This window comes from Leptinotarsa decemlineata, unplaced genomic scaffold, assembly GCF_025532065.1.
Source record: "Leptinotarsa decemlineata unplaced genomic scaffold, Ldec_3_MD MMD2_tig00003308_RagTag_RagTag, whole genome shotgun sequence".
Taxonomy (NCBI): domain Eukaryota; kingdom Metazoa; phylum Arthropoda; class Insecta; order Coleoptera; family Chrysomelidae; genus Leptinotarsa; species Leptinotarsa decemlineata.
The window spans coordinates 1,088,772-1,103,819 of record NW_027412586.1 but is presented as its reverse complement, the minus strand read 5'-3'; the positions used below and the strand labels follow the sequence as shown (position 1 = coordinate 1,103,819).

At 36.2% G+C, this 15,048-nt stretch overlaps 1 protein-coding gene across 1 annotated transcript in view; it reads left to right on the top strand.

Moving 5' to 3' along the window:
- LOC111513112 (putative inorganic phosphate cotransporter) overlaps nucleotides 1-15,048 on the top strand; it is a 67,959-nt gene that overhangs the window by 46,831 nt on the left and 6,080 nt on the right. Inside the window, exon 7 of the mRNA XM_074177829.1 lies at nucleotides 9,579-9,823. Within this exon, the coding sequence (XP_074033930.1) occupies nucleotides 9,579-9,823 (245 nt within the window). The remainder of the gene's footprint in view (nucleotides 1-9,578; nucleotides 9,824-15,048) is intronic.

The window sequence follows — 15,048 nt, the reverse complement described above, 5'->3', positions numbered from 1 at the left end:
AAAGCATAATTGATGAGTTTCAAAGATAGCGCGCTGCGAGAAGCGATGAGAGCGGGGTTATGTTGTGTATTAATATAAAACCGATGATCACGAGGAATCATCATCTCATCATCAATTTTCACGATATGCTGTGAATCAAGGTACTCTTTTGAAAAATAAATACACTCTTTTCAATAAAAGATTTTCTAGGTTTCTAAGTAAAATCGTTTTGAGGTAAATTCACGACTATTCGGAAATTAGAATTTCGCATCTTGAACAAATAAAGTTGAAATAAAGCGTCCCTCATCATTTCCAGAAACAGTATCTAGAAATTTACTTTCACGAATTTCAACTTCTGGAATCAAAATAATTCATCCAGGAATTTTTCCTTAAACAAAACATTTCCAATCAATTCTTCAGGATCAAGTTTTACAAAATAATACTTGAAAGTTTTGTTGAAAATTGTTTTTATTTTTCTCCTTGAGAATGCAATCGGTTCATTTTGAGACCCTATCACTCGACCACTCTCAATAATGTAGTTGAGATGTAGATCTGCTAATTTGAGATACTTCAGATGTACCCAATCATAAACAGGTTAGATTTTTGAAGCGAGATCTGCACAAATTCTGAGCAAAATAACCCCTGCAATTTGAAAACTGAACTAAGAATTCACAACGAGCCTCATTGTGAAATAATTTCTTTCGTTTGTTTGAAGGTGGTTTACAATGGTTCATGGTGGATTTCATCACTTCAGACTTCCATTGTCCGATTTTAAAGCGGTGCCAGTGCGAAAGTAGTGATTCACATTGGATTTGAATCGCTGGAGATTGAATCCATTTGGAGAAACTTTGAAAGTTTATTTCACATAAACGACGTTAACCGAATGGGAGAGTTCTTGAACAGTGAAATTTGAAGTGTACTGAGTTGAACCTCATTCCTCACTTCCTGTGAAAGTATCTATAGAAGAGAAATAAATCTCCAACCTCTCTTCGATGTTCTAGACTATCCAGGTTGCGAGTGATGTTCTCGTCTCCGATGAGGCGGATGGCTCTTTTTTGGATGGAATCCAGCAGCCTCAGGATATATTTTGTGGGGCGGAGCTCCATACATGAAAACAATACTCGAAAGAATATCTGATTTGAGCTTTATAAAAAATCAAAAGTTGCTGAGGGATGCACAGTTTTCTGGTTCGGAACAGTGTTCCAGCCTTCACAATTCCAGCGACATGACCGTGCCAAGATATACTGGTGTCCATTTCAACACCCAACAAACTTATCGAAGCAGAAAGCGGAATTGTCTAACCTGACATTATTATATCCGGTTCGGAGACATTTATCTTCTTGGAAAAAGCCGATGCGTGGGTTTTTGTGGCATTGAATCGAATCTCGTTACTTTCACCTCTATTCGCAATTACAACAAGATCCTCATTGGGATATTCAACCTCCTGCTGCCGGTGAAGAAGTGCTTCCGCATCCGATATCTTGGCATCCAAATGCAATAACGGGATAAGTGTGCTGTCGTCAGCAACGCAATATATTGGATTATTGATTTTCTCCAATAAGACATCCATTTGCAGGGAACGTTTTTCCAGGAAGCTGAAGAGCTATACACAAAAATAATCTGACAAGCCATAGCATCGAAGTTTGGCTAGCAAACCCTCATGCCATACATGGTCGAAAGTCTTAGGAATATCAAGCGCAACAGCTCTCGACTCTTCATATTTCTGGATTGCGTTGTTCCAAATATTAGTGATATACGATAGAAGGTCGCCTGTTGATCTTTGCTTCCGAAAACCACATTGATGATCGCTCAAGATGTTGAAGCCTTCCAATTATTCGCGGATATGCTGATTTTGCCGTTTTCTCCATGTTTTTTTGATATCACTGAAAAAAAGCGACTGGTTCATAGTTATTTCAAAGAGTTTTCTGGCCTTTCTAGGGAATAGACTGAACACAAGCAATTTTCCAACAAGAAGGGCAAACCCCTTCCTTGTGAGACAGGTTCAAAAGTCTGGAAAATGCTGGTGCCAGTTCATTTGCGCACTTTTAAAGTACGATAACGGGCAATTCATCAGGACCAAACGCCTTGTTGAGACTGAGCTGCTTCAAAATTCGCCTGACTAGACGCTGCGCTGTATATTATCATTGTGATGGGGTTGCGAAATCAGATGTTTGCAACTGTGTGCTATGTAGAGTTGAATGATATCGCCCTGAATACCACGAACAGGTCGTGGTTAATTTGCACTACTTGAATATATGAGAGTTACTCGAACAGTGGCGAGAGGAAATTGGAAGTCTAAACAAAAGAGATAACGCATACTACCTCTCAGTAGCACGGAAAACCATTATATCCGAAATCAAGGCCAGAACGCTTCTTACCGAGCATGCACGACGCCGACCAATCAGGACATTCCACGTCACAATTACGGTAGCGTTAAAATGGATAAGCATCGACAAGGATCACTCCATTCTCATCGTACTTTGCATTACAGTCTATTCAAAAATGGAAGAAACTACAGCTGATCATCAATATTAATCAGTGCCATAGACGTACTGCATTCAAATCATTTACTCTAAAAGAATTCAATGAAAGAATATACAATTTTTTTTTTGAAAAATCTCATTCAAATCAAACAAAATAACAAATCGACTACGACGAATGTGAAAATATGTCCACTAGTAAAAGACATTTTCCAACAAATGAGTATTTAGTGAAAGGGGATTGAAAAAACATTGTTTTCTTGAAGGCGGTGTAAATAGATATTCCTTCGAATTATATCATCAAAAAGTACACTGCACCCATCAATAGGACCGACTTGGCTTTTTCCATAGCAAAAAATATCACATTATTTGTTGGAAGCTAATCGTCCAGGAACCATGAACCGTACAAAACTGTCAGCATTAAAAATTGTTATGAATTGAATAACTTTTCAAATGTACAATAACAAGTAAGAAGGAAGGAGTGCGAAAATGTTCGAGTACGACCAGTGTCAACAGATCGACAACTTTTAGAATTCTCAAGGAACTCTAGGAAAACTACAACTTCTTGGAGCTGAAAGTATCCACTGGCAGAAAGTGTTTCTTTATCTACGAAGAAATTTACATAAAAAATGAAATACCTTCATTGAATGAAGTTTTTTCAGTTATTCGTTGAGACATTTTTTTTCTGATATAGAAAGAACTTAAAGTAACCTAGATATAAAGAGAATGTTAATAGAATATTTGGATAAAACATGGGTCAATGAGGTTCATACCAGAGCATCAAAACCCCAAGGGGTATCTCTCAGTATAGCCACAATTTTCTACTGTTTGAAAATGGCTTCAAAGTCGAAGCCGAAACGTCAAACGATGCAAAACTTTGAGCGCGGTTCAATCCAAAATCCAGATGTTCAAATTTTTATTCGCGGAAATCTTTTATAATTCTATACTTATCTGGTGACGTTTCGAAGATTTTATCAATCTTCAGTGTCAATAATAATAATAATAATAACAACAATGATAATGATAATTATCCTGCTTCCATCAGTCCTTGAGGGTGGTGGAAGAGTACACGCATGCTATCGGTATGAAATTCGGGATAGGCAAATGTGCAATGGTTCATCTCAAAAGAGGACGATGCGGGGACTACGGAGAGGATGTGCAGCTCGTAGATGGAAGCATCCTACACCATCTGGATGCCGGAGAGACGTATACTTACCTCGGGGTGGAACAACGCCACTCACAAGAGGTAACTGCAGTGAAAAACTCTCCGCGGCAAGTATCAGCACAAACCTCGGCAGATCTGGTCATCGGAGCTGTCGGGGAAGAACAAAGTTGCTGCAACAAATATGCTTGCCGTTCCAATCTTACTCTACTCGTTTGGAGTAGTGAAGTGGACTCGGAAGAAGCTGTATCAACTCGACGTAAGGACCCGAAAAATGATGCATCTCTATAGGAGTTTGCATCCCAAATCGTCCGTTCCACGGTTGTACTTCCCCCGACAACAGGGAGGTCGTGGACTTTTGAGTTTGGAGTGTCTACATGACAGAATGGTACTGGATACAGCCTGTAAAGTCGTCAGGAGTTCGGATCCCCTTCTCTGCATGGTCCGTGACCATGAGAGAGCAGGAATTGGAGCATTTCTCCTTAGGCCAGCTGCCCGAGCAGCTGATGAGCTCGATATAGTTTTCGACTCTGAACGAGGTGACCACAACTCTGTCACCGAGTTGGAACCCGTTCAGCAAAAAGCTCAGATGAAAACAGCAGAGATCACCTTACTTCTGCGGAGACACAAGGATAAGCCACTGCATGGGGTCTTCTTTAATAACATTGGAGACTTCGGCTTATCAAAGCGCCTGACGTTTGTTTTCTCAGGTCGAGTGGGCTGAAGTCGAAAACTGAGGGGTTCATCATGTCTTGCCAGGATGGTGTCTTCAGTCCACCGCAGTCGCGTGATGGGTATAGAGGTTCCTGACTCAAGGTGCTGGTCCTGCCGCGAGGCGCTCGAGACCCTAATGCACTTGCTATCAGCATGTCCAGCATATGCGGTCTCGGCCTATATCCATCGACATAACGCGGCCCTAAGAGTGCTATATTACCATCTACGGCACTCTTACGGTATTGACGAGTCATCGGTGTTGCCCTACGCTCCTGGGGATATTGAATCCGTTGTGGGGAACGAGAAGTGCCGAATTTATTGGAACTACTCTTTCCCCACCCTCAGGCTCATACAAGCTGATAAGCTTGATGTAGTCCTTCTCGATCACCAGAGCAAAACGATATTTGTCGTGGAGTTTTCAGCTCCTGGCGAGAAGAATATCGTCAGAAAAGAGAAGGAAAAATGGATAAAATATCAAGATTTCCTCTTCGAACTCCGCAGACTTTATCCAGATCACTCTGTCAAGATGGTTGTTCTTATTATTGGATTCCTTGGTGGAATGATGTCCTCTCTACTTTCGAATCTTAAAATCATACCGGCTTGCCGCACTAAGGCTGAAATCTTAGCCGCACAGATGCAGAAGGCTGTCATTCTTGGCTCACTGCGTTTGCTCAGGGCACATGATTCTTGTTACCAATGATCACTCACCCCACGGTGTGGAGAGTGGTCATTGGTTGATAATGCTGGCGCACCCTCCCAAATGTATCGGGGCTTCGGGGGATAGGGCCTGACCAGTGCACACTACGGTGAAAAAATAAATTGAATAAAAAAAATAATAATATCACGGCACATGATTCTCGGACCCAGTGATCACTTACCACACGGTGTGGGGAGTGGTCATTGGTTTATAATGCTGGCGCGCCCTCCCGAATGTATCGGGGCTTCGGGGGATAGGGCTTGACCAGCGCACACTACGGTAAAAAAAATCAAATTATTTCACATCAAAAGACAAAGTATAACTACAAATCATAAGGTTTCGATACAAATAGGTTGGATAAAATAATGGACAGTCTTTCAAACGTCACCAGATGATACATATTCATTTTTATATGCAAAGTTTCATAAACTCAAGTTACTGACTTTAGATTTTTTTTCGAAAAGCGAATTAATTTATTGCAGTAATTTTTTGCCCTTTCTACATTTGTATTCATTTTCAAATCCAATATTCTGATTATTTCATAGATCTGTAGTAACAATTCTAATTGAAGAACTATTTCAAATATAAATTGCCCTTCTCGAAATATAATATATAAACAAAATTAGTTTTCACGATATTCAATTATCTTCACATCATATACTATATATCATTGGAAAATGTACATTAATACCCCCAGTCCGACGCCTATTGATACTATCTTCAACGCAATATGATAAAAAGCGTCAGCCGCCTCTTTTGAAGTTCTTTGTCGGATGACTATTTCAATGGCTTCTTTGTAAATGAATTGTAGTGCATAGAGGGTAGAAATATCTCGGTGACTTTGTGAAAGAATTTCAGAGCCACTCTTGAAATTCTTTTACACTAAGTTAATACCGAATAGACTAGATATTAATTCATTTTTTATTTATTTATTATTGAAAATTTCACTTGTTTGAAGGTACGACTGAAAAAATAAAAAAGTTTAAAACTTATCTAACCATATAGAATAACAGGGAAAATGTCAGCTTAAAAAAACTATTTCAAAACAATTTGCAAAAGAATATATATACACTTGAAAGTATTCATATTATGGGCTGCTTTTATATTTTCATCTGATTTGTTGAAAATTTTTGGTCCGAAACTGAGATTGCTTTTCTGTTCGATATGTCTGGGTTCCAGAGCGAGTTGGATAATCATGAATTTGCCGATTCGATGAAAAGCTTGATGTGTTACTATAAACAAAAATACACAATTCATAAATATATACCACAACAATCGTAAGAAGTTTCAGGTTTTTAAAGAGCTCCTACATGACTATTTCCATTCACGTTTAGTAATTATTCGAACTGCCGATTTTTGTAGTATGAAAATTCTTTCACAGACGATCCCGAACCCCAATTCAAAATTTCATTTCGTAAATGACAATGAATAGTGGCATGAAACAGACAGTTTCACAGTTATAAGAAAAGAATCTTGTCGCATAACAATTTTTAAGAATTATTTCACAAAGTGTGTCGATATATGGTGTCCAGGTGAGTCTGTAATCAACTGTGGTGCCTAATAAATCAGTTTTTTTTTGAGGATTCTACATGAAAATCATCATCCACATATATACTGTAATTCTCGGTATCATTTGTAACTTCGTCAGCACAGTTTTAGTTATATTGAGTTTCGGATGATTTCCATATGCCCTTGTTATAATTTGCTGGTATAGACTTCGAGTAATATCTGAAAGAGTTGCAGAATCTTCCTCTGTGATAACGAAGTTTGTAACATCTGCATATGTAACCACGTGAACTGATGATAATTGTTGAAAGTGATGAAACAAGTCATTCATAAAAATGAGAAAGAATAGCGGTCCGAGTATACATCCTTGGAAGACACCTTGCTCGATTTCTCGTGGTTCATTCACAGTATCATTAACGACTCTTTGAATTCTGCCTTGCAAATTAGATTTGATTAACTCCATGAATTTACAATTTCTGTAGCAGATGTTCATGATTCACGATGTCGAAGGATCTTGTATTTATAAATTCATATATTTTTGAATGAATCACAAATGTGTATTTTGCAATCAAAAGCCTTCATGATATGTTCACTGAAATCTCAAATCACAAATCACGTAGAGCAGTTTCAATATTCTTATTCCTTGTGAATTAATGGTGGTTTGATCAGAGAAGGTTATTCATAGAAAAAATACTTTTGATATAACAGGAAGCAAACTAATACCCCTATAGTTTCTATGTTAATTTTTATCACCCTATGTATAAATTGGTACAACATTGGCTATTTTCAAGTTATCAGGAATACTTCCATATTTGATTTGAAAGGGTTATATTTTTAGGAGTGATTAATTTTTGGGAAAGAAAGTTTTTGGCTTTCTACTACTCCATCTGATACAAAAAAATGGATGAGAGAATCTTCCAAAGAAAGGAAGGAAGTAATCAATTTGAAAATAAGTAACTCTATACATGGATGTGTAGATCATGCAAAGAAGTAACTTTCAGACACAAACTGAAAGAAAGTCTTCCTGAAACAGCTACTTTCATATAAACATTGAATTACACGAAAGAAAAAAATTCTTTCGAAACAAATACTTCTATATGAACACTGAATTATACAGAAGATACTTTTCTCTATTCAGTTTGTATATCGAACATTTGTTGAGGAATAAGAATCAGATATCATTCACATGAGTTCTACTTTGAATGAATGGTAATAAATTGTACTCACATGGAACACTGTCATCCTAACTGGTATACACCGTGTTTCGCCTTAAGACACTCGCCCTAAGGCTCTTCAGTACCAAATTGGATAACATTATAGAAAATACACACACTTCATTCATGAATTACGATTTTGAATGTCACAGAATAAGCTTGATCTGCTTATGTCATCAATGAAATCTTAATGACATTCATTCACCTATTTGATTTAATCCCAGCCATGAGGAATCTTATTTGATTTGAAAGGGTTATATTTTTAGGAGTGATTAATTTTTGGGAAAGAAAGTTTTTGGCTTTCTACTACTCCATCTGATACAAAAATATGGATGAGAGAATCTTCCAAAGAAAGGAAGGAAGTAATCAATTTGAAAATAAGTAACTCTATACATGGATGTGTAGATCATGCAAAGAAGTAACTTTCAGACACAAACTGAAAGAAATTCTTCCTGAAACAGCTACTTTCATATAAACATTGAATTACACGAAAAAAAAAAATTCTTTCGAAACAAATACTTCTATATGAACACTGAATTATACAGAAGATACTTTTCTCTATTCAGTTTGTATATCGAACATTTGTTGAGGAATAAGAATCAGATATCATTCACATGAGTTCTAATTTGAATGAATGGTAATAAATTGTACTCACATAGAACACTGTCACCCTAACTGGCATACACCGTGTTTCGCCTTAAGACACTTGCCCTAAGGCTCTTCAGTACCAAATTGGATAACATTATAGAAAATACACACACTTCATTCATGAATTACGATTTTGAATGTCACAGAATAAACTTGATCTGCTTATGTCATCGATGACATCGTAATGACATTCATTCACCAATTTGATTTAATCCCAGCCATGAGGAATCTTATTTGATTTGAAAGGGTTATATTTTTAGGAGTGATTAATTTCTGGGAAAGAAAGTTTTTGGCTTTCTACTACTCCATCCGATACAAAAAAATGGATGAGAGAATCTTCCAAAGAAAGGAAGGAAGTAATCAATTTGAAAATAAGTAACTCTATACATGGATGTGTAGATCATGCGAAGAAGTAACTTTCAGACACAAACTGAAAGAAAGTCTTCCTGAAACAGCTACTTTCATATAAACATTGAATTACACGAAAGAAAAAAATTCTTTCGAAACAAATACTTCTATATGAACACTGAATTATACAGAAGATACTTTTCTCTATTCAGTTTGTATATCGAACATTTGTTGAGGAATAAGAATCAGATATCATTCACATGAGTTCTACTTTGAATGAATGGTAATAAATTGTACTTTGGAAGATTCTCTCATCCATTTTTTTGTATCAGATGGAGTAGTAGAAAGCCAAAAACTTTATTTCCCAAAAACTTCCATACTCTAGTGATAGGTTGATGGTGCAGCACATTTTTTTCGGAGATTGTTCGAAATCTTACCATAACCACTTGCACCCGAGTTTTTTAGTTTTTTTATCAAATCAACTATACCATATTTATTAATGGTATGCAAGATAAATAAGTTATGACAGATGGGAATATTGTTTCGATAAGTTCTCATCGTGACACACCATATGGCAAAAAAGGCATTGAAGTTATTAGCCATCTTGTTTTTTCATATCTCAACATTACCATCACTCAATTCGATTTTATTGTTTCGTTGGTAATTTTTTTTGAAATTGCCACATTGCTTTCGATTTATTAGTGGGTTTTGCTATTTCATGATCCACATATGTAATGATTTACAAAACTCTTTTTTAGTTTTATCTGGGATATTTTTGTAGAGACTAATTTTAATCATTTGATTCACCATTTTCATTCATCAATTTACAGGATACCTCATACCAGCAATATCTCTGATATTCCTCGGGAACTGTGGTCAAGATGATTCCACATATGCTTTGGTTCTACTCGTCGTAATAGTTGGCATTAATGCAGCGAGTCTCAGTGGATTCTTCATCAATCATGTAGATTTAGCTCCGAATCATGCTGGTCTCCTGATGGGAATTTGTAATGGAGTTGCAAATATTTTTGCTATATTAGCTCCACTGTTAGTCCAGGCCCTTGTCACAAATGAGGTAACACTTTTTGATTTCATCGTTACAAACTTTCATTTTTATTATTTTCCGCATCTACTGGAGGTCAGTTGCTCGTTCCATGTATCTACCGAATGGTAGATACTTCTTTGGAATAATAGCCTACCATTAAATCTTGAATGAAGAGAACGATACCTCATATACGAAACGAAAGTTTTATTGTTTATACAATTTGATTTGTATTTCGTATCATGCCGCCAAGGTTTGAACAGTCCAACAACACAAGCTGCAAATACAATTCACTACTGACCAACCTCAAAATGTTGATAACAATATTGACAAAGATCATAGCGAAATGTGATATATGGATTTGTATAAGTTTAGTTATTTGCAATTATTATCAAATATTTTCTGTCGTAGATATTCTATTGAGAGAGTGTCTTTTGAAAAAGTGACAGGTTTTCAAGATAGCAGAGTAAATCTATATATTGTACAAACAGAATTGGTATAGCCGAAGTGAACGATATTGTGCACACTTAAATTTGACGGCACTCTCAAAGGCCAAAAAACCAATACATGAAAATTAATCTTAAGAAATGATCTTTTAATGTTCCAGCCAGTCTCGGATATACCTACACGGTAGGTTGAATGGACTGACGCCTATCAGAAAACAAATACTTCCCTGGCTAATACCACTAACGGCGTTGGATTATATCCGACAGGCGTCACAGCAGGAATCCTCACAGAAAATTTCCTGCATATGCAATTGGCAATACAACTGAAACAGTTGACCCTCAATTTTGGAACGGGCACACTTACAGACCGGTTTCGGGCTCTTTAGCCACTCGTTAGTGCAAGATGTATAGGTACAGTTATAATTACTTAAAATATTTGTTATTCGTTTAAAATGTGGCGTCCTTGGACAAGTACTAATAGTAATAACGAGTGTGATAACAATGCAGACTTTGTCCAGTGTATTGATTTCAATGGTGAACAATGCGAAAAAGAAATACCAGTGAATAAGATTCGGATGCATTTGAATATTGAAACACATAGGGTATGTTTCAATGTATATAAGAATCTACAAGATTGGTTTCGAAGGAATCCAACTATCACAAACTTTTACAAAACATACCTCACGAACGCAAGACGCGATGAGATACAGGATTATCAAAACTCTTATATGTTCAGCTGATAAAATCATTGAAAAAAACCAATATACGAATGTTACCAAAGCAATCCCCAGTAGCACAACAATATCGGTAAAATATGGGGCAAATATTTCATTTTTATTGTGACCATATTATATACTTGATATTGGCCCAATTTCAAATGTGAACATTTGGCGATAATGGTTCACTATTGTAAGACAATGTTGGTGGTAGTGATTGCATATTAAATAAATGTTTTATTCTCAATATTAGATACATATCTATTTTCCATTATTCGCCAATATTATAAATGAATATAGGACAAATATTTGAAATATGCGATTGGCCCACTTTCAGAAGTGAACATCTGGCGATAATGGTTTGATATTGTTAGTATTGATAGACAATGTTGGTAGGATATAGTGAATGCACATTAAATAGATGTTCGATTCTCAATATTGGAAACATATCGATTTTCCATTATTCGCCAATTTTCCAAATGAATATAGGACAAAAATTTGAAATATATGATTGGCCCATTTCAGATGTGAAAATTTGACGATGATGGGTATATTGTCGCGGCCCAAATGGCTCACGAGTTGGGGGTTAATTGAGATGGAGGTATTTATAAAAAAATAATAATCATATAGATAGAAAATAATGAAGTTTATTAAAATAAAGGTACAACATATCCTTCAACAATGTTATGCTAAATCAAAATTATAAACTTCAACAAACCAATAATACAAATCAAAAAATTATACACTTACCAAAGGTACATTTTCAGGGGTGATGGAAGTGTTATCTTCAGAAGGTGGCAAACAAATCATCCATACTCAAACATTCTTGTTCCCGATTTTGGGTCGAAGTCTAATATTGCCAATCAGCATTATTGCATTATCGCTAATCGCCGAATATCATAACTTTTATTTAGGTAAATGAACTTTTACTAGATCGACCCATACAGTGCGGTGCGGTGCGGTGGTAGTGAATATATTGGTGAAACGTCAAGATTACTCAAAGACAGAATCAGCTCACATAAAAGTGATAGTAGATTACATCCTGAGAGATGTGCTCTCAGTAATCATGTTTCCAAAGAAGGTCATAAAATGGACTATAATTCAACAAAAATTTTATCAACTGAAAGAAATACATCTAAAAGATTGTTTTTGGAAATGTCATTTATATTACAATCCAATAATTGCCCTAATAAAAGATCAGACATTGATCACCTCTGTGGAATCTATGCCTTCTTATTAGACATCGATAAAAATCTACATAATTTCCAAACCAACAATAATTCTGGTTTTTCATTAATATAATTTCATAACATTTTTTCTTAATAAACTTCCAAACTCCCTATGGCAGGGTTTTACTTTCATTAAATGATTATTATATATATATATATATATATATATATATATATATATATATATATATATATATATATATATATATATATATATATATATATATATATATATATATATATATATATATATATATATGTCAATGATGAAAATTCTTTGCTAGTTTGTCAAGCTTTCGGAAATGTTTATTTTCTTCTTCAGGACAACTGAAAAAATGATTATAAAAATATATGTATAAAACGTTACAGATATAACTTACTCAACATGAGATTAATACACGTGTTTCTGGCTATTGGCCTCATCAGCGCGGTGCAGCCAAATGTAAAGATGGGAAACACTTGTTTGCCGAAATCAGGAAACAACACAAACGCACGGAGTCAACAACAGGAGCCAACCGCACATTTGTGGTTCCAGTTAGAAGACCTAGAATTCCCAGGCTACATCTAACATGACCACGGAGGCAGCTATAGCTACCTGCGTGACATCCGGGTCCAGGATAAATACAAATAGAGATTTTATCGAGTGTGCATGATATAAATCAAAAACTAAACAATTTGTGGACACAACACGTTTGTGCTGTTTCCTGATTTCGGCAAACAAGTGTTTCCCATCTTTACATTTGGCTGCACCGCGCTGATGAGGCCAATAGCCAGAAACACGTGTCCGCGGTTTGCCCCCCTTTTTTGAGTGTTGTGTCCACAAATTGTTTAATTTTTGATTTATCAAAACAACTGACTCCTGCATGAAAGCTCATCGAAGGAATTCATTTGTTTAGTCATTTACCAAAATTTGGATGATTTTGAATATTCACTTGAAAAGTTATCAAAGAAAAACATTTTTCATTTTGTAATTTCGAGGGCCCGTTACTTGGTAACGAAGGATTTTAGGAAAAAAAGTTATATGAAGTACTGGTGATATTTTGACCCCATCTATACATTCACGAGAGGAAAAGAGGAAGTCCAGGGACACCCTGTATATACAGGGTGACTAAACTAATGAATTCCTTCGATGAGCTTTCATGCAGGAGTCAGTTGTTTTGCTACAAAGTCAGGAACGGACTACCCCCGATGGTCCACACCCCAAAACTTTGAAATGACAGATATTTTTCAATATTTTTCAACAAATTGAGGTTACTTGGACAATTTTATGAATAAAAGTACTCGTGTGGAAAGTCGATCGGAGCAACGAGTCTTCATAAAAATGTAGTTTCACTCGACGACATCAAACCCGCTCGTCCACCATTATTTGAAATGAATAATTATCAAAGCAGAAATAATAATGATAACGTTAATTCAATAACATTTATCCTGAGATGTCTACCATTATTCGAAAATATTAGTTTTTAAGGAAAATGGAAATGATAGGTAAAATGTTCATAACGAATTTTTATAATGCAAACACGTTTAACTAACGAAACTCAAGAGCCTCAAGAGCAAACAGAAATGAAAAATCCGCTACAGAAACTGCTCGATATGACCACCTTCTCTCTCTATACATTTTCTTAGTCTGCGAAGACACCCTCTCTGTACTTGAAATAGCATTCCAGGGTCGTTTCGTATGGCTTCACAATGTAATGTTATTCTATTCAACAACGCATCTCTTGTGTGAGTAGGTGTAGCGTAAACAAGGCTTTTTAGATGCCCCCACAGAAAGAAATCCAATGGATTTAAATCCGGAGACCGCGATGGCCATGAATATGGCCCACCTCTACCAATCCATCTATTGTGGAAAATATGGTTCAGATGGTCACGCACAATCAAACTAAAATGAGGAGGAGCGCCATCATGCATAAACCACATATCTCTTCGGGTTTGCAATGGAACATGTTCCAAAAGTCCATTCAAATCGTTCTGAATGAACTCCAAATAACGTTCTCCATTCAATCGGTCCTGTAGAACGAATGGTCCTATAAGATGGTTTCCTATGATACAAGCCCAAACATTCACGTTGAATTTCCGTTGGTGTTTGGTTTGCAATATCCCATGGGGATTTTTTTCGGCCCATATATGGAGATTATGAGAGTTGATAACTCCATCTCTACTGAAACCTGCTTCATCAGTGAATAAAACTCGATTAATAAAAGTCATATCCTCTCTTTGCCTATCCATGAACCAATTGGCATATTCCAGTCGTGCTGGAAAATCTTGAGGTGTCATGGCATGTACCTTCTGGATGTGAAATGGGTGGAGCAGTTGTTCCCTAATTATTCTATGAATAGTGGACTTGGATGTATGGAACTGTTCTGATAGATTTCTGATGCTCATTGAAGGATCACCAGCGACGGCTTCCAAAATATTTTCCTCCAATACAACGGTACGTACAGTCCTAGGAGCGCCCTCACCACCTCGTTTTGGCAAAACTGTACCTACAATAATATCGAAATAAAACAACGTGTTCAAATTAATTATCAATTATTACATACCTGTCTCCCTCAAGCTGCGATCGACACGCTCGAATGTTTCTCTTGACGGTACCGTTCGATTGGGAAAATGCTCGGAATACAGACGACGAGCTTCTGCAGCATTACAAAATGCTCGTCCATAAAATACATGCATATCTGCATATTCATTGAATGTAAACTGTTCGGCCATATCAAAAAAATTCAAAATATCCTATAGAATATTGACAATACAATGATAGTCATATGACAACGCACCACTCAACAAAACAAAATCGCATTCCAAGTTTTTATCAAAACTTTCTAAAAGGTTTTTTTGTCAACATCTGTGAAAGAAATGGAACATAA